Consider the following 22,540-nt stretch of genomic DNA (forward strand, 5'->3'; position numbering starts at 1 on the left):
CACTGGAGAAAAACAACCCGAGGCAAATTCAGAGGTGAAAAAATATTTGCTCCTATTGGCAGTAGGATACATGCATTTGTAATAATGTGCTCATTTGGTCCAGAGAAACTAGAGGAGAAAACATTCATTGAAGTCAAACAAGGCAGGCCAAATCCTATGGAAAATTAGGATCAACCAGAACTTTTTGGTTTCAATACAGACAAAATGAAAGAAGCAAATATGGAGGCTAAGGAAACAGAACTGGAGGACTTGTGTCATTGCAAGCACTAGGAAATCTAGGAAAGATTTAGGTGTCAAAGTGAACAAGTAGCTCAGCATGAGTTATCTTCATACTGTGCCACGAGGACAAATACAGTTCTTCCATATGTGAAAATAGGAGGACAGGATTCATTGATTGAGGAGTTCCTGTGTTCTTAATGTATTTTTTAAACCTATGTAAATATAACTGGAAGGTTTCCCTGTGTTTTGCCCTCCCTACTTTATTTTGGCCAGGTGGGTTAAATATTATTAATGAAATTCAGTATCAACTGTATAAAGCACCTCTTCACTTAGAATAAAGGGAGGTTCAAAATGTTGTAAATGTTGTGTCTAAGGGACATGCCTGTGCATACCCTGTCAGACTTGGTTCATCTCACCCATGGACCTTACCCAGTAGTTTCCTGCCTCACCGGGGCCATGCCTGTCACACCAGCCAACGTGCTGGAGTTCTATGTCTTGAGAAGGAAGATGCCTGAGCCACCTGCAGTATGGAGGGAGAGGTGAAGTTAAAAGTGACTTCCCCTCTGCCAGCCTCTAAGTCTGGGCACAAATCATTACAGCTGTAATTGGCTTCTGTGGGACAGGCAGTCCAGTTAAGTACAGTTTAAGTATGGTACAGTTGAGTACATTTAAGTGTTATGACTGATAAGGGCTTGCCTGCCAAAGAGGGATTAATAAAGAATGCATTTTAAAATGTTTTTGCAATCTTGGCTGACTTTAAAGAACTTTCTTCCCCAGCTGCAGCTGTTCATTCCCAGCTATTGTGTACCATACCCAAGAGTAAAAATTTAACAGATCACATTCTTCTAAGCTTTCCTGGAATTGATGTTGCTTAGAGGAAGGGAAACAAACAAACAAACAAACAAAACCCAAACAATAAACAACAAAAAACCCCAAACACCAAATCCTGGCTCTTAATACTTTGTTACTGTGTTTTTTTAGATCCGGACTGCAGTACTGTCCCACAGCCTGTAAAACACTTTATATCCCCTTTTTCTCCCTCCTACTGCTTTTCTGGAGATGTCTTATCAGCAGGGTGTGTAGTAAAGGCAGGTGCTATATATATGTACCTGAGAGGAAAAAATTTCTAGCCCAAAGGTTGCTGTCACTCAGGTATTTTTATCTCACCTGCACTGGACCCCTATTCAGCTGCTGCCTGAATGCAGTGGCACCACCACGCTGGAGGCTTCCGCACTACTTAACTTCTAGCTTCCCTGGGTGCTGGCACTGCTCATGCCCCACGGCACCTTGTTCTTACGCAGCCAGCAGTCCATGAACACCTACCACCTGTCGAGATCAGTCAGGTGGCACCAGCTCTTCTTCTCTCCCATTCCCACCCATGTTGCTTGACCAGTGGGGCTCGACATAGTACTCATGCTCTGGAGATGTCTGTTAGGACCCTCGTGCAGTGTCATTTGGATGTCAAACACTTGCTTTCCTTGGAGCAGACGCTAGGAGTGAGAACATGTTCTTCAAGAGAGCTGCATGCTTACCAAAACAAAATAATCACATTGCCTTTGGCACCTTCACTTCCTGATTTACAGTTCTATGCATAGTGGAACAGTTTCAGAGAATCTTCCTAGATACCTAGAGTATCTTTTTCCCAAAACAGCATTTATTAGGCAATAGATGAAGAAGGGGAGGTGGGCATGTGAGTTGGAATCTGCTCAATATGAAGAAAATCTTAATCCCCACAACTAGTCATCTGAGTAAATGGCTTGATGTCCAGCAATGTCTGCTTACTGTAACTCTACTTACTGTTACAGTAAGTAGAGTTACCGTAAGTAGAGTTACAGTAAGTAACTGTATCAGCCTCAGCCAGTTATTGAGTCTGAACCGGCCAAGACAAAATTTGGATGTTTCATTGTGTTGATGGGTTTTTTTTAAGAGATCTGATACGTGCTTTCAGTGTTTTTCTTTTTTCTACTTTTTACAGTAAAATTGCCAATTGCAGCCTCTGCCAAACAAGTAGGAGAGGATTTCAGGTAGGATACTATTATATTTTACAAGTTTCTAGCATTTTTCACAAAGCAGGAGTGAGAGAATGATCCCAGCCTGATTCCTCTGCAAATCCACTCTCCTCCTTTTTATGCTCCTCTGACACTGTGCTTCATTGTTTTTCATTCATAAACTAGACAGCTGTCCTTGGCCGCTTCACGCTGTGGTTGAGACTGCAGTGGATTGTGATATTAGAGAAGCAGAGAATCCTCTTTCCTCCATCTCATCTGGAGCACCAGCCCCCCTCCTTCAGCACATAGCTGAAGCTCCTTTCCTCATCTTTGCTGGACTCACCGGCTCACAGGCACTGATCTGGTGCTTTTCTGGAGGAAGGGGTGATTGCTGCTGCCTTGGGAGGGAGAGAGAAAATAGGGCCATGCAGCTACTAAGAAACAGGGCAGAGGTGAGAAAATAAAGGCCAAGCCAGGCTAGGTGGCACAGACAGTCCAAAACAGACATTTACTTATTTAGAATGGTTGGATATCTTAAAATCACAATATTGTCATGGTGCTAGTGCATAGCTTATTGCTAGTGCACTCCCTTCACTCCTGGGTTCTCATGCTTTGGTGATGAACAATGACGGTTGTACACTCTTAGGGGTGTGCAAGGCCCCATGGCAGTAACACTGACAATCAGTGTTGACTGCTTTCCTACTGATAGCATAAAAAGTTCTATATCTTGCCAAGCATACATGTGGCTGTTGTTGGGTAATGGAGCAAAGTGAAGTTAGCTAGCTAGTTAGATTGCAGCAGATCCTGCCACAAACATTTTATGAAATAATGCATATAAATTTGTTCACACTAACTGATTTCAAGGACTCCAGCTTTGCACCTTGCAGCTCAGACTTTGCTACACAAACTTGAAAATTGTAGGCTCTCCCCTGATAAAAGAGGAAAGAAATGTCTTTGGTGTCTGTCTTTACTTCTGCGATGATAAGGTAACCCTCTGCTGTTTCTATGATGGGTACTTCTGGCTGACGCAGAAAGGATAGTGGGATAATGGCTACATGATATTGGCAATAGTGTACTTAAGATAGTATCGTGGCATTGTGGTTCTTTGTAGTTTGAAATACAGTAAATTCTTTTCTTTTTGGTCCCCCCCGCCCCCCACGTGATTCTTGTGAAATGCTTCAGACTAAAGTAGCAGGAATTTTACCTGTAAGGATTTTCTATTCTGCATGGTCATCTTTATGTATATCTTGTCATGAAATTGTGTGGAGATAAAATATTGTCTGGCCTAACCTCTGTGTGTTTTAGCTCTGAGAGTCTCACCCAGGATGCTAAAGGCAGTCATGAAAAGCCGTCTGTGCCACAGGAGGCAGGAAAAAGTGTGTGCCGTGATACGATCCTATCCACAAGAGACAATTTCCATTCACCCAGCTTTAATCTGGTCTCACAGAAGATGAAGAAACACAATGGCAAAAGTGTCTCCAAGTCTGCAGAGAAGACATTTCAATATTTAAAAGGTTGCTCAGTTATTGTTCTATTTGAAATACACCAGAGAATAGGATTTAGTTCTGTTTGTTGGGTTTCTTGGTCTAGCTATCTCAAAGTACTGAAAGACATAAGACAGATAGTAGCAGTACATCAGCAGTGCTGGAAAACTCCTAGGTGTTCAGCAGCAGCTGACAGCACTGTGGCAGATACCAGAACTGGTGTCATGGAGCTTCCCGGCTGAAACACTGGAGGTCCACAAGCTCATTAACCCCTTTGTGAACAGCCCAGGGAAAAGAGCTTGGAAAATCTCAACCTAATGGCAAAGGATAATGCCTCTGACCCTGCACTATCCTTCTGCAGTTACTGGTGGGAGAGGCTCTAGCCATCGGTTCATTGCTTTTCATATGTATCAGCATTCCATAAAGGGATGTATGGTCTGATGCTGTGAAATGTTGGGATTAGCCTTTCCAGGGGAGGTCAATAGAATATCATATTGCTGGAGCAATAAAACCAGGTCCTGTGCCCTTCCACATTTTAGTATTAGATTTTGAATCATGCTGTGGCTCTCCTTTAGTAAAGGAAATGTTTCTGCCATAATACCACAGTTTCTTGTGAAGGAAACCAAAGCCATGTACTTTTTCAGTAAGTAGTAAGTCTGTAGTAGTTGATATGGATTTGTTTTTTCCTCCTTTTTGGTTCAGGTCATGATCGTACTGCAAAGAGCAATTCAAAAAAGGAAGAAACAAAAATGAAGGAGAGGCTCCCCTCAGAAACCACAAGGCCCAAGAAAAACAGGACAGCAAGCCAGAATACAAATTTTGGGAAGAGTAAATCCTGCCTGCCACAAGACACACTGTAGTTCTCCCTGCCGTTACTGCCTGAAGCAAAGAATAGACAACATGCTGCAAAATACCGGGGTATATTTTGGAGCCCCAGTTCCTCAGCCAGTGAAGGCACATGAAAGTGTCATGTAGCTAATTTGCTTAAACAGTTCCCAAGACTTTGGTTATGGGTTATGACTCTACCAACAAGGGAGTAGATACCCACAGATATCAAAATTCTTCATGCTCTTTTTTTTTTCTGAAAAATAGTTCACACACATTGACTAATGTAGACATGAAGTTTCTCTTACCACATGAAGAAGTATCCTAAATTCTAAACCAGTTTAGTAGCAAGTCTCTCCTGAATATAAAGTATCATTTGTCTTAAACAATATATACTGGTTTTGTGAGGAAGACTCCCCCCCTCTTCTATTTTTTCCTTTTTTTTCCTTTTTTTTTGCTTTTCTTTCTTCATTCTGTTTGGAAGTTTCCCTGAGGTTCTCAAGGAAAGTGATTATTCACCAAGCAGCTGAAGCCACCATTCCTTGATCATAGTAGAGAAACTGGAGAGTCATAAGCCACAACAATCATTCCCCCCCTATTTCACCAACAAACCAAATACATGTTACACTCAAAAACATTTGACATAAAATCTGTACACAAATAGTCCATCTGTGGAACTCTTTGCTAAAGGATGTCATGGGTGCAAAAAATGTACATGGTTTCAGGTGGATATGTACCTTATAGATAGACCACTGGGAGTTTTTGAATAGACACATATGGCTTGGGAAATCTCCTCAGATGAAAAGAGTGAGAATCTAGAAGAGTGCTTGGGAAAAGCATTGGATATGTTTGTTTTGTTCCTGCTCTCCCCTGGGCATCCACTCATGGTCACCTTGGAGGTGGGGTGCTGTGATAGATGGCCCCTTGCCCTAAAGCAGTGTGGCCATTCATGTGTTCTTACATAATTGGGTAATATTTTATTCATAACAGTCATATACCTGCATAGTTTGCATTTTTCTTAATGCATGTAGCATTGTACAGACATTTGGGAGACAAGATGAAAAATACACTAAGACAGGTACTGAGTTTTGTTTCCCTTAAATTTCCTAGCACTTAGGATTGCCCAGTAAGCAAGTCAGTGGTCTTCCTCTCTCTACCTTGTCTCTGTCTCTACGGCATGCTCCATTTTAGTCTGTACATTGGAACCTATTGCTGCAAAATCAGGGCCATTAACTTTTGAGCATTTGAGAGGGGCTGCACTGGAATTGCCAATAATAAATAAAACCTAAATTATATTGCTTTGGGAAACCTAGGGTTCAAACTGCGGAGCAACTAACACTGGACCCCCAGACCGAGCTGCGCTTCTTTAACTGCACTCTATCTGCAAGAAGAAAGAATTGGCCAAATACTTAAAATGTATTGCTGGAAGGAAATACCCCATACAGCCCCTCTGTTGTGCACTGTATAAGAAACAAGAAGACAAATCATACCGTATTGCAGCAAGACAAATGGAGTAATAAAGACCAAAGTCCTGGGGATTGAGTTCTGGGAGCCTCGTATCTGATACCCTGTGGGGTTAGGGTTCAGTCTCACAGAATCCTAAATGCAGCACACGTGCAGACGGCACAAAGCCATTTAGCTTTGCACTGCTTTGGACTCCGGTTCTTGGGTTGCCAGCAATGTCCTTATGACAGCTATAGGAAGAAAAGCATAATGTTGGTTTCGTTTCACTGAGATTTATTTATTGTTAGTTGTCAGCAGATTACAGATGAGAAAAAAATAGTCATTTTATGATTTCTTCTGAATAAAAATTATTTCTAAACAAAGTAGAATAATATGAAGTGAGCTTCAACCTCTCTTCTCACCAGCCTAAGGCCTCCCACAGGAATCCCTCAAGTCTTGTACAATGGGGCAGTACTGGCTATAGCTGAGAGGGTTTTTGACTAACTAGAGGGAGCAGAGTTCTGCTGTGGAGATTCCTTCAGGAATGAGGACCAGGGTCATGACCAACTTCTGGGAAGCAAGTCTGGTAGCTTACTTTTAAAACAGTGGGCTAAAATAAGCAAGACACTATTGAAAGTCCCAGCTCATCTCATGCTTTACCTGTCATTGCTAATAGTACTAGAACTGCTGGCAGCGTTGCTGTGTGTGCTTTAACAGCACCACAAGGAACTGCAGAGCAGTTCCTTCCACTGTAAAGCCATGTGAACATCTTAACGCTTCTATTTCAGGAAGCAATTCCAGGAAGAAACAATTGCATGGGGATTTAGTGGAAGCTGGCTCCTGGGAAGAGCTCTCCTTTCCCACCCCCAGACACCAGGCCCCAGCAGCCCAAAGACTCACCCGATCTGTCCCACCTCCAGGCACACCTGTAGAAGCCCCGCTCTCTTCCTCCTCTCCCTTCCCCTTCTTTCTCCATCAGACATGTTGACCATCATCCCCCTGCTTACCTCACCCCGCGCCCACCACCCCGGCTGCTCCATCATCAGACAGACTTTGAGCATCTGAAGCCAAAGGAGCAGCCAGGGGACTGGCTAAAACGTCCCTAGGAAGAAGAAGAGCGGGGCATATCGCATCCTGCCCAGCCTTCAGGCACAATCTTCCCTGCCCAAACGCCTGGAAGGAGAAGGCAGGGGAACAGCCTGCCAGAGAGGCAGCCAAAGGTGTGGAAGGCGGCCTCCCGAATAAGGTCGGTGGTACCAAGGGCAGGTCTTGAGCCAGAGGCTGACTGTGCCTCTCCCCGCCGGCAGCCTGGGCATCCCCGGAGGCGTCAGAAGCAGCAGAGAGCGAGACCCTGCAGGGGAGGAGACACGGGAAACACGGAGGAGCGCTTCCACCGGAGGTGCACAATCAGGCGACCGGCTCTGGCCGGGAAGGGGCACGCTCCAGAAGTAACATTCCCAAATGGTGCGTTTAGCGCTTAAGCAGTGCAGAGAAGGCCAGAGAGATGGAGGTGTATGCAAGGGCTAAAGCCGGGACGCGTGGCCATCTGTCAGGCGCACGAAGGCTGAGGCGTAGGAGGTGGGAAGGGGATCAGACGCCTCTCTAGGAGAAGTGCCGCGGCGTGATGGAGCAGACCCATTGCGGCAGTCATCCCGATTGCCCCAGCAAACAGGACCCCAATGCGACGTGAGGATGCGTGTGATGGAGCTGCTTGTGCCTCCTTCTTGTGGCAGCAAAACGGCAAATTCCCCTGCGGTGCTGAGGTCAGCAGAGTCGTCGGCTGATCACCAGACCCAAATCGTAACACCCTTTTCCTTCCTGAATGACAAAAAAGTGAGTGGTGTGAGGCGAAACCGCGTGACCGCCCCTCGTGAGAGCACAAACGTGCTTCCTGCCAACGCGTTTCCTCACTGGAACAGAGGTCCCACCTCGGTGCTCTCTGCTCGTACCCCAATTTCGCAGCCAGCAGCCCCAGTGTTCGTTACCGGCCATACTCAGCCCCAAGGCTTCCTCCTGTGTCCCCGCCATTCACCACGTCCAGCTCAGCAGCTGTGGCCTGCTAGGCTTTACCTGCTGCAAACCTTCCACCCCCACCCCTAATTTCTCCCACTGTAACCCCAGCCCAAGCTATCTGTGATCCCAACCACCTCAATCCAGACCCTTGTCCTTTTCAGTGCTAAAATTATTCCACGTACACAGGCTGGGTAGGAAGGCACCTCCCCACCGCTACCTGCCTGATGGCTCTATCCATCGAGCTTCTCTTCTTCCTCCCTTATTTCCCTTCACCTCCCTTGTGCTCTTGGATGCGAGTGCCAATATTACGGGCTCACAACCTCTGTACCACCCGCAGGTTTCCAGACCATGCCTAGATGTGGAATGACTAGGTGGGACTCCGTGAACAGCTTCGTGGCTAGGTGTCCCACACGTACCCCCCCCAACACACCCCTCTCTACCAGACCCACCACCAAGGCTGCTTACAGGACGGGACAAGCAGTTCCAGACCTGGCCAGGAGGACTAAAGGAAGGAGAATCTTACCCCTTACATCACTCGAGGTTTCACAGGTTTCCTGTCGCGGCAGGCAGCTTGCCGCTTCCGCGCTGCGCCTGCGTAGGCGCCGCGTCTGCAGGGCGAGGGGGAGCCGGGGCAAAGCTGGGTCTGGGAAGCTGAGGGAGGGGAGCAGCGTCCAACCTGCGAGAAGGGCGAAGTGGTCGGTGAACGCCGACAGTGGTGGGGTTGGCACTGGGATGGTCGGTCACCTCTACGCAAGTGTCCAAACCGAACAAACTCATCTCGGCCCCCACGGACGCCCACGCCGCTCTAGTAGCACAACTTTCCCGGGTGAGCTTAGCCCGGTCAGGTATTCACGTGGGTCAGCACAGCTGGGAGAAGAAAGTGCAAACCTGCCACCGCTTTGGATGGCAGTGGCAGCGCTCGGCCTGTTTTCTCGCTCGTATTTATTAGATGACGCAGCATCGGGGAGGAGCATTGCGTTAGGCTCCCACGACCTTCAAAACTGAAAGAGAAACCAGAGGCAGCTGTTTGTGACACACCAGGGGCTGCGGTGTCAGAGCCCAGACGCCACGGGACCTGGCAGCGGCCACGGACGGGCTCCGCTCGCCCGGGTGACACCTCGGCCCTCTCCAGCGAGCTTCAGCTCCGCACCCAGCCAGATGGGCAGCCCGTAAGTATCCTCCGCTGGGTCCCCCACCTTTTTAATGCCGCTGGCATCGTGGGGAGCTGCCAGGAGAAGAAGTGGTGCTGCAGGATGCAAATGTCTGGGAGGGAGCAGGTCCCTCCCCAGCTGTGGCACGCTTTTGGGACAGCTCCTCCGCAGCCCGGTCCATGTACCGCCGGCTGGTTTCTGTTTGCCAGCAATCCCTGACTTGTCAGCGGCCTTTCTTCCCCTGTGGTTTCCCTGCAGCTGATCCTGCCTGAGGGGGAAAGAGGGATCCTGGGGCGGGAGCAGGTGGCTTAAAGGAAAGGTTCCAAGTCCAAAGCTGCCTTCCTTTCCCACCACTCTTGCACGGCATTACTCGCCCCAGCAGCCGGGGAGGGGGGATGCGGGAAAGCCGAGGCACTCGGCCAGCAGCTGGCTGGGGGGACGCACAGCCCCAGCCTGGCGAGCCGCTCACCTGCCCGTGAGTCAGCAGAAGGAAGGGCCCCGCAGTCCCGGCAGCACGGAGGGTCCCTCCAAGCCCCGTCTCCCACACAGAGACCCCAGGCAGCTCCCGAGCCGCCCACACGCAGCCTTTCTCTGCCCGGGAGACAGACACAGTGGTCTCCCGTGGTGCAGTCCGGTGTTTCCAGCGATGCCAGCCCAGAAACAAGGGGGCTGAAGCCAGGCTGGGGGTCCCTGTGCCGTGCTGGGGTTCCTCTTTCTCGCATCCTTGATGGAGAGCCGCAGACTGTCCCGTCCAAGGGCACAGGCACCTCCTTAGAGCCGGAGGGGCTGCAGATGTCTGGGAGAAGCCCCAGCTGGACACGGGCTGACAGCTCTTTCCTGTTTATCCGCTGCCTCTGGGCCGGGCTGCCTCCAAACCGGCCTCGGGGCCGAGCCGCAGAACTCAGGAATGCCAAGTCTGGGACACCAGGTCTCAAGTTTTCGTTACCAAACCATCCGTCGCCTCCAGGCCAGCCGTGCGCTCTCTGCCCCAGCTGGCACCGGGCACCCGCATCGGATGGGTTTCGGTTTCTGTCCCTGTCGCAGTCGCGCCTGGGGACAGGGATTTTACCTGCTGGGCTGGCAGCGGGAGGCCGAGGGGGAAATCTGCCCACGGTTCGGCAGAGCGAACCGAGGGGCATCGCTGGGAAAAAAAAGAGGTCTTTATAGACATGAGCCTCAAAGCAGAGGAGAGGGCAGAAATACCATTGGATTTCCCCGGCGCCCTCATACACAGAGATCACGTTAACAGCACAGGGTCTCTGAGGTGGCTCTTCTTCAGCCCTGCCATGTATTTCCACGAACCTGCTAGGAATTTAATTCTCTGTCCCCTCTCTAGTAAACGTGTGTAATTTTTAATTACTTTTATATTTTATGGAGGTGGGGGAGGGTTAATAAAAAGTAACGCGAGATGATTGAACGAAAACCCCGTATTTCTACAGGCCTGCCTGCCTTAGGAAACTGGTCTAAAGAAACACGACAGCAAGGGTCAGTGGGTGAGCAGGGCCAGGAGCCAGCTGGGCTGTACTGGTCCCAGCTCTGAGCTCCAACACAAATCCCTGGGGAGCTGGTCAGCTAACCAAGAGCCCCCTCCAAGCACAGCTTGTTCTCCCTCTGAGGGCTGTGAGGCAGGGTGGCAGGAGAACAGCGAGCAGGCATAAGCCGTTGTGGGACAGGGAGAGGAAGAGCAGCAATGCCTGGCTGCAGGAGAGCATGTGTAAAGCCAGACAAACCCAAGAGGCAACACCAGGGGCGTGACAAACCCTGGTGCAATTACATGTGCAAGAGGTCTCATTCTGCAGCACGCTCTGGGGCCAGGCACAGATCTTTTCCTGGTTGTTTGTGTCTCCGTTGTAGATTCAGAACCATGGGCATCCTCCGTGTGACCGTCCAGTCTCTCCAGAAGCCTGTTGTGAAGACCTCCAAGGGAAGCTACAAGAAGTAGTGAAGTAGTGAGCAGGGGAAGGGGACAGGTCGGTGTCTGGATGCTGTGACCCCTTCCCATGGTGTGTGTGCTCCTCCTGGCTATGACTGTGGAGGACGAGAAGTTTGGGATGGAGAAGCTTTATCCCTGTGCACATTAAACATTGGTGCCCCACTGCCAAGTATCCAGGGAGACAAGGATTGGGGGGGGATGCTGAAGGGTCTCTACTCACCAGCACTGCAGCCAGGCACCGGGTACAGATTGAGTGGGGTCTCTCCTGGCACTCTAAAAACTCAGAGGCTGTACTAAATCCACAAGCAGCTGTGGGGTGATGGCCTGGGACACTGGGATGATATACCAGTGGGCAATGGGCAGTGGAGGGGAGACAGCAGGACCGACATTGTGAACTTCTTGAGGGAAGGTGGTAAATCACAGGAGATGATAGTGCTTGGCATAGGCAGGAAAGGGGTTATTTGCAGAGCCTCAAGCAGGAGGCTGAGCTTGAAGCCGAGGTCTGAGCTCCTTGCCCTCTGTTTGTGCCTCTGTACAGACTCGGGTGGGCAGCGCTGCGATGCTGCGTGGCTCTGCAGCCAGCGGTACCCCTTCCTCATGCCACTTCCCTGTTTTTCAGTGCAAAGCAGAAGCCTGCAAGAGGGCACTGAGGACAGTCCACGTTTCCAGGACAGGAGCAGGGACTCGGGTTTGCCGGGCAGTCTGAGAGAGGAGCGAGGAGGATGGCAATCGCAGGTCTGTCTCCGTAGCCTCAAAGGAGGGCAGGTGGGTCCGGGGTGTCTCTTTGTGGTGGACGACTGCCCATCTGCCTGGGGCATCGGTCCTCAGGCAACCGGGACAGAGGAGCACCATGTCTGCCAGCCTCAGCGGGGAGCAGGGCTGCAGGCGATCAGCCCTGCTGTGCCCAGAAACGTGCAGGCGCACACGGGCCTCAGGGGCATGTGGATGCTGGAAATGAGTGGCATCAATGGCATCAAGTGTCCCAGAGCTGGGGGGGGGAGGCAAGGGGAGCCCCGCGCTTCAGATCTTGTTGGGCCTGCATTTTACTCACTTGTCCAAAGATCACAAAGGATGTCCTTGTCCAGCCACAACTGAAAGAAAAGCATTTTCCCAGAATAGCTCTTAACCCCTTCCTTACCAGACAACAGTGGTTTGCTCCTCTCCCATCACTGCAGTTTACTGACGAATGCTTCTCTTGTCCATGTCGTGGTTTAACCCCAGCCAGCAACTAAGCACCATGCAGCCGCTCACTCACTAACCACCCCCCCCAGTGGAATGGGGGAGAAAATCGGGAAAAGAAGCAAAACCCATGGTTTGAGATAAGAACGGTTTAATAGAACAGAAAAGAAGAAACTAAATGATAATGATAACACTAATAAAATGACAACAGCAATAATGAAAGGATTGGAATGTACAAATGATGCGCAGGGCAATTGCTCACCACCCGCCAACTGACACCCAGCCAGTCCCCGAGCGGCGATTCCCTGCCCCCACTTCCCAGTTCCTATACTGGATGGGACGTCCCATGGTATGGAATACACTGTTGGCCAGTTTGGGTCAGGTGCCCTGGCTGTGTCCTGTGCCAACTTCTTGTGCCCCTCCAGCTTTCTCGCTGGCTGGGCATGAGAAGCTGAAAAATCCTTGACTTTAGACTAAACACTATTTAGCAACAACTGAAAACATCAGTGTTATCAACATTCTTATACTGAACTCAAAATATAGCACCTTACGAACTACTAGGAAGACAGTTAACTCTATCCCAGCTGAAACCAGGACAGTCCAATGTGAGACCGTGCTGCAAAGGGCACGTGCGGGGCTAAGGGAGCCATACTGTCCTCCCAGTGATGGTCCACACACAGGACATCATTAAAGCCACCTTTGCTGTGACCAAAAATGCACACACACACACCCCCCCCAGTAACACATGCACAGCACAGTCAGAGACGCTCCTGCTCTCCTTGCAAGGGGAGTCCCGAGACCTCAGGGCCACAGGCTCAGAGCACACCTTGGGAAGGGTGCCATGAGACACGACCACCAATGGGTTCCCCCCTTCGTGTTTTGCAGCAGGCGTCCCCACCGCAGGCTGTACCACGGTATCAAGAGAGCACGCAGGCGCCAGGATGGGTCTGCTGCAGCAGCGGTGCACCGGGCACCTGCTGTGTGCACTGACCTTCCTTGAGGCTGCTGGAAACTTGGCCTTGATGCTCTACGCGCTGCTCTGGGAAGCCGGGAACCTGGTCGACCTCCCTGACAAACGCATTGGCTTTTACAACTTCTGCCTGTGGAACGCGACAGCTGGGGAGCTGCAGTGCCTGGAGTACAAGCATCTGCAGGTGATGGGCATCAGCCTACCGGGAATGGTGCTAGCCAGGGTTTGCGTGTACGCCTGCCTGGTCTTCAGCATCTTCTACCCCGTTTTTGTTGCAAACGTGAAGTGCAGAGAGGAGAGAGAGGGCTGGAAGGCGATCCTCATCATACTCATCATCAAGATGATAATCCTGTCTGGAGGCCTGGGTACGTTTCTTTTCCAAACCTCGCAGTGGATTCACCTCTCTGATTTCACTGGGGGCTTCCTGGCATTGCTTGGGACTCAGGCTCTGCTACTGCTCCAGATTCTCACTGCCACTATGTACCTCAGCTGGGCCAAGCAACACACATCCGTGTCAAAGCCCTTTTACTGACGGGGCCCTGCCCGTTGGGATTTGAGAGTGAAGAAGATGCAAGCGCTATTGATAACATGCTTTAAAACCGTAATCCCACTACAGCTTTAGTCACTGGTAGGAATTTGATCCTTAGTCCAAAGGCCCATATCCAGCCTCTGGCAGACGGCTGCGTGCAGTGCTCCTGCAGCAAGCAGGCAGCAGACACCAACACCCGCAGCACGGCGTGGAAGCTTTCTGGGAACAGCAGCGTGCAACACAGCCCTCGGCCTGGGGCACAGCATCACAAGCGACAGCATTTCTGTCCCTGACCCAGAGAAGAGCGAAGGGGACGGATCAGAACCAGCACACAGCGGACACAACCCTCTGGCCGCATCTAGCCTAAGTATAAGCAGGCAGAGAAGCAAAAACAGGCTTCCTTTCTTGGCGTTGCCCAAAGAGACTCTGCTCCTCCTCCACCTCCCGAACTAACCAGGGACGCCTTCGAAGCAACTTGAGGAGCTGCGGCTTCACACTGCCATCGCAGCAGTGGCAGCCCCAGAGGTGCACTGGAAATACTCTTCGGCAGGTGCACCTGTACTTCACCTGCTGGAATAACACCTGGAGTGACTCTGCTTTAGTTCATTCGGGTGGAGTGGCCCACATCCAACCCCAAGCAGCAGCAGAGCCCCTGGAGGGGCAGCCCAGCAACTTGCTGAACACTGAACCCAGCTTCCACGAGGAAGCAGAGGATTTTGGTGCAGAGCCCCAGGTTTGTCCCCACTTACGCCACGGGGCTGAGCCCCGCAGTCCCGCAGCCTCTGAGGCTCCAGGAGAACGGGTTCTGCGCGAGGGCCGGTCACCGCAAAGCCAGCTCAGACCAACGCGCGCCCCGTGCGAGCGTGTGCTCGGGGAGCAGCGCAAGGGCTGCCGAAGGCTGGGGTGCAGTGCCCCAGCTGGGCCATCACAGCCAGCGCGCTGGATGGGGTCTCTCCGCCTTAGTGGCGGCGCACAGCACCGCTCCGTGCCACGTCTGTGACCTCGCACGAAGCAGCGCCTGCTTTCCCCCCCATCCCCTTCGGGACACCAGGGTCCGTTTTCTCCCCTGCTGCCGTCTTGGCGGGGCCGTGGCCGGCGACGCTGCTTTGACCGATTCTGCGTTTCATTAAAGGCTCTCGCGCCTGCCCCGGCTTCGTGTGGTTTGTTCATGCCCGCCTCAGGCCGCCTCTTGCCCCTGAGCCATCCTTATCCCTCCCTAGACCCCCACGCACCCTGCCACGGCTCCCTAGACCCCCACGCACCCTGCCACGGCTCCCTAGACCCCCACGCACCCTGCCACGGGGTCAGCCCCCTCAGAACGGTCCCTGCCCCTGCCAGTCTGCTCCCACCCACCCGCGTCCTCCCCAGCTGTGGGAGGCCTGGAGGCACATTCAGCGTCAGGCCCAACGGGGACAGCCTGCCAGGCCCCACGGCAGCTGTCACAGAGGGACCGCAAGGACAAGGGAGCCCCAAGGCTGAACCGCGACTACTGGGCTCCGCAGAGCCGGCAGAAGCCTGCCAGGGCCAGCAACGCCCCGCTCCCCTCGAGCCCCAGCACCGACCCACCAAAGGGACGGACGCTCGCAGGAACCCAGATGTCCTCTTTAATCTCTCCGCGCTCCGAGACGCCGAGCAAGAACGACCGCGACCTAACCCGGAGCCAAATCCCGCCGAACCCAGCGCACGCCGGGAGAAGCGGGTGCCCCCTTCCTTTCCGCCACGGCTTTCAGGGGCCTCCTCCCAGCTCCACAGGCTCCCAACCCAGCAGACCCACAGCCCGCTCCAGGCCCTCCTCCCACCGTCCCGGGTGGCCCCTTGGCTCCCGGGCAGCGGCGCAGCAGGCCACGTCAGCTGAAAAAGATCTCCCGGACGTATCTCAGAGCATCGTCCTCAGAGTCCTCCCAGCCCGTCCTCCCCGCGGCGGCACCGGGAGGGGACGGCAGAGCCGGGCTGCGGCCGCTGCCTCCCCCGCTGCTGGCCGTGCTCCCCGGAGCCTCCTTCGGCGTCGCCTGGAGCTCCTGCTCCTCCTGGCTCCCGCGCCGGGCCTTCTCCTCACCTTCCTCGCGCTGCAGCTTCTAACCAAAGGGAAAGACAACCAGACCCGGCTGTGCGCGAACGGCACCCCGAGGGGCAGAGGGAGCCGCCCCCCCGCGGGACACCCCCGGCCAGTCCCCGGGGAGCCGCCGCCGCCGCCGCCGGCAGCGCTCCCTGCCCGCTCCCCCGAGCCCTCCCCGCTGCCAGGACCGTGGGCGTCTGTCCCCCCCGCCCCGGGGGGTCCGGCCTCACCTCCGCCAGGACCGCCAGGGCCACATCCACCAGCTCCGCCTCGTTCATGCAGCACACCGCCGCCCTGCCAACCGCACGGGGAAGACGCTCGGGGCGAACCGGGCCCGGTCTCCCCGCCCCAGCGGCACTACCTGGGACCCGCTGCCGCCGCTGCCCGCCCTCGCCGGGGGGGGTCCCCGCCGCGACCACCCGCTCGTCGCCCGCCGCCTCCATCCAGGCCGGCAGCACCCGCCGCCTGCCGCCCGCCGCCATGTCCCGCGCGGGGCGGGGCCGCCCCGCTTGGATCCGCCCCCTTGGGACCGCCCACCCTGGGAACCGCGCCTCCTTGGAACCGCCCCCATGGGACCGCCCCGTTGGAACCGCGCCCCCATGGGACCGCCCCCTTGGAACCGCCCCCCTTGGGACCGCCCACCCTTGGAACCGCGCCCCCTTGGGACCGCCCACCCTTGGAACCGCGCTTTCTTGGAACCGTCCCCTTGGAACCGCCCACCCTTGGATCCGACCCCCTTGGAACCGCCCACCCTTGGATCCGACCCCCTTGGGACCGCCCACCCTTGGAACCGCGCCCCCTTGGAACAGCGCCCCCTTGGGACCGCCCACCCTTGGAACCGCCCACCCTTGGAACAGCGCCCCCTTGGGACCGCCCACCCTTGGAACCGCCCACCCTTGGAACCGCGCCCCCTTGGGACCGCCCACCCTTGGGACCGCCCACCCTTGGAACCACGCCCCCTTGGACTCGCCCCCTTGGGACCGCCCCTCGGGCCCGCCCCCTCCGCCCGGCCCCGCCCCCCTCTGTGACGCCCCGTTGCTAGGCTGCCCCCTGCCGGCGCAGACGGCGTCCTGCGCGGAGCGGGAGCGACCGGAGCTGCCGGCGCTCGGGGCTCGGCTGTTCTCGCCCCTTCCGCGCTCGGTTTGCCTTCGGGGAGACCGCCCGGGGCTCGGCAGAGCCCGCCGGGCGCCATCCCCGCGGCGGCATGCAGCGGCTCTTCTCGCTCTGCCTGGGGAGGGGGCGGCGGCCGCCGCCCTCCGACGGCGAAGCCGGACCCTGCGCCGCCGCGACCTCCCAGGTCCGGGAGGAGCCCCGGGGCGGGCTGCACGGCGCGGCCGCCGCAGGCGACCTGGCCCGGCTGCGGCGGCACTGGTGGAGGAAGAGGTTCCGCATCAACGGGCGGGACGCGGAGAAGCGGTAAGGGGCGGGCGGCGCCCGGAGCGAAAGCCTCCGGCCGGCCGCCCCGGCGGAGCCCAGCCCGGCGGCGAGCGCCCTTAGGAGCCACGGCCTTCCCGGGGGCCTGCCCCGGCCGGGGCGGGAGGCGGCGACCCCCTGCCCTCCGCCGCCAGCCCGGCCCCCGCAGCGAGTCTTCCGCGGAGCTCGGCAGCCCTTCGTCCGAGCGGAGACGGCTGCTTTGCCCTTGCCCGACGGAGCGGCTTGCCGGAGCGGGGGCGCGGGCTCGCAGAAAGACGGGGCACGGCCTGCCCGGGGGCCGCCGTTGGAAGCCCCGTCCCCTCTGTCTCTGGGACGCGCCGGGCGTGGGACTGGTCGGGGCTGGGGGGGGATCCCCGGGCTTCCGCAGCCTCCGGGTCGGGGCTGGGGGGGGATCCCCGGGCTGGGACTCCAGGGACGTGCTGGGGATGTTTCCTGGCCAGCCCCAGGCTTTGGGTGCGCCACTGCTGCCGCCAGCTCTGGACCGCGGAAGCTTGCGTTCAGCGTGGGTTTTGCCAGTTGAGGCGTGTGGCCCTGCGCGGCGGGCACCGCAGCCTGAAACGGTGTCTTCAGCTGCCCGCGTTGACTGAATATGTTTCGTTTCTAGGACGCCTCTGCATCTGGCTTGTGTGTACGGCCAGTCAGATGTCGTCCGATTCCTGGCAAGAAAGAAATGCCAGCTAAACCCTCGTGACAGGTTTAAGAAATCACCGCTGATGAAGGTATGTGGAGTACGTTATGCTGTTGTGCATTGGGTTGACCGATTACGCGCTGAACGACGCGTACCTTGCATGACTCTTTACGTAGGCCTGCGTAGAAACAGGTGTGTTGTAGTCAGCGGGGAAGGGGCATATGTTGCCTCATCTTTGAAGACGCCTATGCTTCCCAGTGTGGGGAAGATGCGGGAGTTCTGACAGGGAGAAAGGTAGATGTTGCAAGTTATTCCTCCTTTGTGTCTTATTTCCAGGCGGTCGAGCACCAGCACAAAGACTGTGTGGCCATTCTGCTGGAGCATGGTGCCAACCCCAACCTCAGAGATGTGAGCGGCAACACTGCGCTTCACCTGGCTGCCATCATTGCCAGCAAACCCCTAGTCGAGCTGTTACTTGAGCACAATGCCGACATTGAAGCTCCGAATGTGGTTAGCTTGGACTTTGGGTAAAGTTCCTCTTCCCAAAACTTGCTTGACTTTTCTGTGTTATTCTAAGGCAGATGATTTCCCCTTTCAGTTGGGATACACTCCGCTTACTGTTGCCATCGGCAAGCGCTCTGCAGAGATGGTGGAGTTCCTTCTTCAAAAAGGAGCTAACGTGCATGCTCAAGATAGAGCGAAAAGGTGAAGGGTTTGTCAAAAGCGCGCGTGGGACTCCTTTAGCATTCTTCAGGTTGGACTGGGGGGAGGCATAGGAATGAGCTTTGAAAAAGAACCAGGAGCTGCCCAGAAGGAGCTCCTTCTGTGTGACTTGTGAAAGCAGACCCACACTCGGCTGCTTTCTTACCTCAGGGGGCAATTTCTGCCCTGAGGACTGCAAGAAAGTGTGGGCTGTGGTGCCGCACACACACACACGCACACACATGCCCCGAGCCTGCTCTGGGCAGGTGGTTGGCCTGGAGACCTCCCGAGGTCCTGCCAACCTGAATTCTCCAACGCTTCCACGTATTTGGCTCTGCTTTCGCTCTGCCTATAGGAGAAGGGAAATGAATTCTTTGGGGAGCAAAGAGGGACTGAAGTAACGGCAATGCAACGTCCGCAGAAGCTGATGTATTTCCTATTTTCTCTTGGATGCTTTAGGACCACTCTTATGCTTGCTGCTCTTGCTGGGGATATGAATATAATACAAATTCTTCTGCAGTATGGTGCTGACCTTTCTCAGGAAGACTCGTTTGGCTGCACAGCTCTAAGTTATGCCAGACTGTCTCAACATGCTGTGTGAGTGTTTTACATCCTCGTTAGAGCAGCTAATGAGTTCTCAGAATGTGCGTGCTGGTGTACGGCCCTTGTTGGTAACATCACTGGGGTTTAGTGAGGCATTGAGACCTTTGTTGAAGCCGGGCTCGGTGATGTCTTCTCATGCATCTCTTTCCGTGTCAAGACTGGATTTGGAAGTTGAGGAAAACTTCCCCCCACAGTTCCCTCTGAGAATTCACCTGTGTGCCGCCAAGCTCCACTCCACTCAACCGACTAGCAACTACTTGCCTTTTGTTTCAGAGGGGATCTAACTGATATCCCCCGAGGTAAACTCTTCAGCGGTTTTCCTTCTCTCGTGGGTAGCTTTGCACCCCTGGCCGTTCCTTCACTAAGGCGGCTATGTGCGCTTAACAGCTAGGCTGAAGGAAAGAGCCCACTTTCCTAGTGACGGTAGCCTAGTGATGGGTGAATGAACGGCATTATTCCTACGAGCGTGCCTTCTCTAGCCAAAAACAGCTGCCCGTGAGCTCGTGTCACTGGGTCTTGACTTCATTTCTTCTCCCCCTGCCCCTTCTGTCAGCCTGGATCGATGGGAAGCAGGAGAGAAGGGTGCCTGGGTAAACTGTGGAGTAAAAACCCCTTTAGGAGTAAAGCATGTCTGAGGATTGCTCTAGCAAAACAAGGTGTTCGTTCCTTCCTGCCAGGCTTCTGGCACGGTATCGCTGTTGTGCTAATGCACCACTTTGCATAGCAGCCTTGGTCTGGAGCACGTTTTTAGTATTTTCTTTTCTTGTTTGGTTTTTTTTTGTTTGGTTGGTTTAGTTCTGCTTATGAAGCAAACCTGAAAGTGGTCTCTCTCCAGAGCCCCACCTGACCCTCAGCCAAGGTTGTTAGAAGATAACACCTATACAATGTAGTTAACCCCTGCAGTGCTTGCAATGCAACCGCAATCTTTGTTGGCCTCTTGATATCCCAATTAGGAGCTCTCTAAACTCTCCGGTCCTCTGACTAACCCTGGGAATTTCTTAAGCCCTTCAAAGTCAGGACTGGGTTTGAGGAGACGTTACCCCAGCTTCACGGGAAGAGTAGCTGCAGCATTACTGTAGCATCCCACTGAGGTAGAAGCCTTCTAGTTAGATGCCAGTCTGCCAAGGGTTGTCTTAATCTCAGTGGCCCTCCAAACGGAGAGGGGGTTTATCGGATGAGACTGTAACCAGTGGGGCTGAGATACCCCATAGACAAGAACAAGCACCTGCAGCATGAACATGCCTGTAGTGAGTATTTCAGCCTCCAGTAGTAGTGCAGTAAGGTGTCGCTGGGTGTGGGTGTTACCCTTTACCAGCTGCCTACGAATATGGCTCGGATGGCTCATGAATGGCTGTTGCTCTTCCAGTAGAGAGTGTAGGCAAGCGGGGGGGTATTTCTAACAAATGCATTTCCTTCCTTTCTGTATATAGTATTGAAAAGCAACTGGAGCAATACATGGGCTGTGAAATGAGGGGAGAATGTTCTGCAGGAGGCACAGAAGGCCCAGCAGTACTTGACAGTTCTTGCTCTGGGAAGACTGCTGACCCTCCCTTGGCCACCCCTACACTGACTGGAGCAGGTAGGATCCTTCACCGTGGAGGAGGTGATGAAGACAAATCACTGGCCTGTAGGAGAATGATAACCCCTTGATTGGATGAAGGGCTTAAGGGATGGGGAAAGACAGAGTGAAATAAGCACTCAGAGCAGCGTCTCACGTATTACCTCCTTTGTAGGTGTCTTGCCAACAGAAGCAGCACAGGAAGAGGAAGATGACGACTCCTCTTTTGATTCTGAGGTAAACCCTTTCCCCCTGCTGCTGCTTCCACCACACACTCCTAAATGGGACCTTGACATGCCGGTGCCGCAGGGAAGCTCTTCAGTTAGGACTGGGAGCAACGGAGGCCAAGCTAATGGCCCGGGTCTCCCAGCAGCTGCCCTTTCAGCTGGGTTTCTCCTATAGCATTGAAGCAGTCAAGCTTGCTGCCACTTACAGTCCCCCGAAATCCTAGAAGGCTGCTGCTGCGAGGATTGCTTGTTTTCCACCACACAGCTCTCTGCTCCCGAGCCAGTCAGTGTCAAATGGTTGCCCCTAGGGCCTGCCCTCTAGACGCTTAGCTGCTTCTGCCTAGGTCCCCTCTGCCTGGGGCAGCTGTACATCGGCCCCTTTTGAAAGCCCTGCTCAGCAGAGATGCCTAACACGCTGGTTGTGTTTGCCCTTTCCATCATCTGATACCACGTTACGCGTGTCGGCTGCAGCGGGAGCTTTGTGCGTGGAAACGGGTTGAGAAGGAGCCTGTGCCAGTTCTCACGCACGTCTTTTAAATTACACAGTCGGATTGTGAAGCTCCAACGGAAGCGTCGGCCGACGAGCTGCCTCCTGCTGCAGATGGAAAGGGATCGTGCGCGCAGCCCGTTGCAGAGGAGAGCGGCAACGGTAATTTCCTGGCGAACTAAATGGTTCCCTTTGTAAGCTTCTCTGCAGCGAAGCAGATGGGGAAAAGCAGAGCGAAATAAGCACTCACAGCAGCGTCTCGCTTCTTGCCTCCTTTGTAGATGTCTTCCCAGCAGCAGCAGCACAGGAGCAAGATGATGACTCCCCTTTTGATTCTGAGGTAGATTCATTGAGTCGCTGAGGTTGGAAAAGACCCTTAAGATCATCGAGTCCAACCGTAAACCCAACACGGCCAAGGCCACCCCTAAACCGTGTCCCTGAGCGCCACGTCTACACGTCTTCGAAATACCTCCAGGGATGGTGACTCAACCGCTTCCCTGGGCAGCCTGTTCCAGGGCTTGATAACCCTTCCAGTGAAGACATTTCTCCTAATACCCAATCTAAACCTCCCCTGGTGCAACTTCAGGCCCTTTCCCCTTGTCCCGTCGCTTGCTACTCGGGAAGAGAGCCCGACACCCCCCTGCTACAACCTCCTTTCAGGCAGTTGCAGAGAGCGATAAGGTCTCCTCCCAAAAGCCTCCTCTCCTCCAGGCTAAACAGCCCCAGTTCCCTCAGCCGCTCCTCACAGGGCCTGTTCTCTAGACCCTTCAGCAGCTTCGTTGCTCTTCTTTGAATGCGCTCCAGCACTTCAAGGTTGGCCTTGTAGTGAGTGAGGGGCCCAAAACTGACCACAGGCTTGGAGGTGCGGCCCCAGCAGTGCCAAGTCCAAACGCACAATCACGTCCCTTGTCCTGACGGCCACGCCATTTCCCATAGAGGCCAGGATGCCGTTGGCCGCCTTGGCCACCTGGGCACACTGCTGGTCATATTCAACCGGCTGTCGACCAACACCCGCAGGTCCTTCTCCGCCAGGCAGCTTTCCAGCCACTCTTGCCCTTCTCTGAAGGAGGCAATGGGGCCCCACGGGGCTCGCTTGCTTCTGAGCCCCTTT

At 54.2% G+C, this 22,540-nt stretch overlaps 4 protein-coding genes and 1 long non-coding RNA gene across 7 annotated transcripts in view; 3 read left to right on the forward strand and 2 right to left on the reverse strand.

Annotated features, from left to right (window-relative positions):
* Window positions 1–6,134, forward strand: part of AGBL3 (AGBL carboxypeptidase 3) — a 25,127-nt gene extending 18,993 nt beyond the window's left edge. Inside the window, exons 14-16 of the mRNA XM_075057970.1 lie at window positions 2,195–2,243; window positions 3,513–3,721; window positions 4,394–6,134. Of these exons, the coding sequence (XP_074914071.1) occupies window positions 2,195–2,243; window positions 3,513–3,721; window positions 4,394–4,551 (416 nt within the window). The 3' untranslated portion in view covers window positions 4,552–6,134. The remainder of the gene's footprint in view (window positions 1–2,194; window positions 2,244–3,512; window positions 3,722–4,393) is intronic.
* On the reverse strand, window positions 3,574–10,056 carry LOC142044945 (uncharacterized). Of its 2 annotated transcripts, XR_012654460.1 has the most exons (5): window positions 9,593–10,056; window positions 9,169–9,391; window positions 8,496–8,973; window positions 6,007–7,777; window positions 3,574–3,691 (listed from the first exon to the last, which is right to left on the reverse strand). It is a non-coding gene; the product is annotated as an uncharacterized LOC142044945 (long non-coding RNA). The 2 variants fall into 2 exon arrangements; XR_012654459.1 differs by having other exon boundaries at window positions 9,169–10,054.
* Window positions 8,963–13,737, forward strand: TMEM140 (transmembrane protein 140). 2 transcript variants are annotated; one of them, XM_075057968.1, is made up of 4 exons: window positions 8,963–9,141; window positions 10,978–11,093; window positions 11,676–11,791; window positions 13,124–13,737. In XM_075057968.1, exons 3-4 carry the CDS (start codon window positions 11,779–11,781, stop codon window positions 13,735–13,737), a joined length of 627 nt encoding a protein of 208 aa, XP_074914069.1. In that variant the 5' UTR covers window positions 8,963–9,141; window positions 10,978–11,093; window positions 11,676–11,778. The 2 variants fall into 2 exon arrangements, with proteins under 2 accessions (XP_074914069.1, XP_074914068.1); XM_075057967.1 differs by having other exon boundaries at window positions 8,964–9,141; window positions 13,121–13,737.
* Window positions 13,738–14,709: 972 nt separating this feature from the next.
* CYREN (cell cycle regulator of NHEJ) lies at window positions 14,710–16,382 on the reverse strand. The gene is made up of 2 exons (XM_075057969.1): window positions 16,021–16,382; window positions 14,710–15,809 (listed from the first exon to the last, which is right to left on the reverse strand). Exons 1-2 carry the CDS (start codon window positions 16,270–16,272, stop codon window positions 15,582–15,584), a joined length of 480 nt encoding a protein of 159 aa, XP_074914070.1. The 5' UTR covers window positions 16,273–16,382; the 3' UTR covers window positions 14,710–15,581.
* Window positions 16,383–16,673: 291 nt separating this feature from the next.
* LOC142044837 (uncharacterized) overlaps window positions 16,674–22,540 on the forward strand; it is a 28,629-nt gene continuing 22,762 nt past the window's right edge. Inside the window, exons 1-10 of the mRNA XM_075057755.1 lie at window positions 16,674–17,206; window positions 17,829–17,943; window positions 18,189–18,362; window positions 18,451–18,557; window positions 19,014–19,151; window positions 19,315–19,436; window positions 20,524–20,736; window positions 20,891–20,952; window positions 21,489–21,591; window positions 21,711–21,769. Coding sequence (XP_074913856.1) covers window positions 16,995–17,206; window positions 17,829–17,943; window positions 18,189–18,362; window positions 18,451–18,557; window positions 19,014–19,151; window positions 19,315–19,436; window positions 20,524–20,736; window positions 20,891–20,952; window positions 21,489–21,591; window positions 21,711–21,769 — 1,305 coding nt within the window. The 5' untranslated portion in view covers window positions 16,674–16,994. The remainder of the gene's footprint in view (window positions 17,207–17,828; window positions 17,944–18,188; window positions 18,363–18,450; window positions 18,558–19,013; window positions 19,152–19,314; window positions 19,437–20,523; window positions 20,737–20,890; window positions 20,953–21,488; window positions 21,592–21,710; window positions 21,770–22,540) is intronic.

This window comes from Buteo buteo, chromosome 26 (genome assembly GCF_964188355.1).
Source record: "Buteo buteo chromosome 26, bButBut1.hap1.1, whole genome shotgun sequence".
NCBI classification, from domain to species: domain Eukaryota; kingdom Metazoa; phylum Chordata; class Aves; order Accipitriformes; family Accipitridae; genus Buteo; species Buteo buteo.

What these genes read in the sequence shown, in the direction of transcription:
- CYREN (XM_075057969.1), bottom strand. Translation starts at nt 16,272, where the DNA reads ATGGCGGCGGGCGGCAGGCGGCGGGTGCTGCCGGCCTGGATGGAGGCG. An exon ending in CCCTGGCGGTCCTGGCGGAG is followed by an intron (nt 15,810 to 16,020) that starts GTGAGGCCGGAC and finishes CCCTTTGGTTAG; the next exon opens with AAGCTGCAGCGCGAGGAAGG.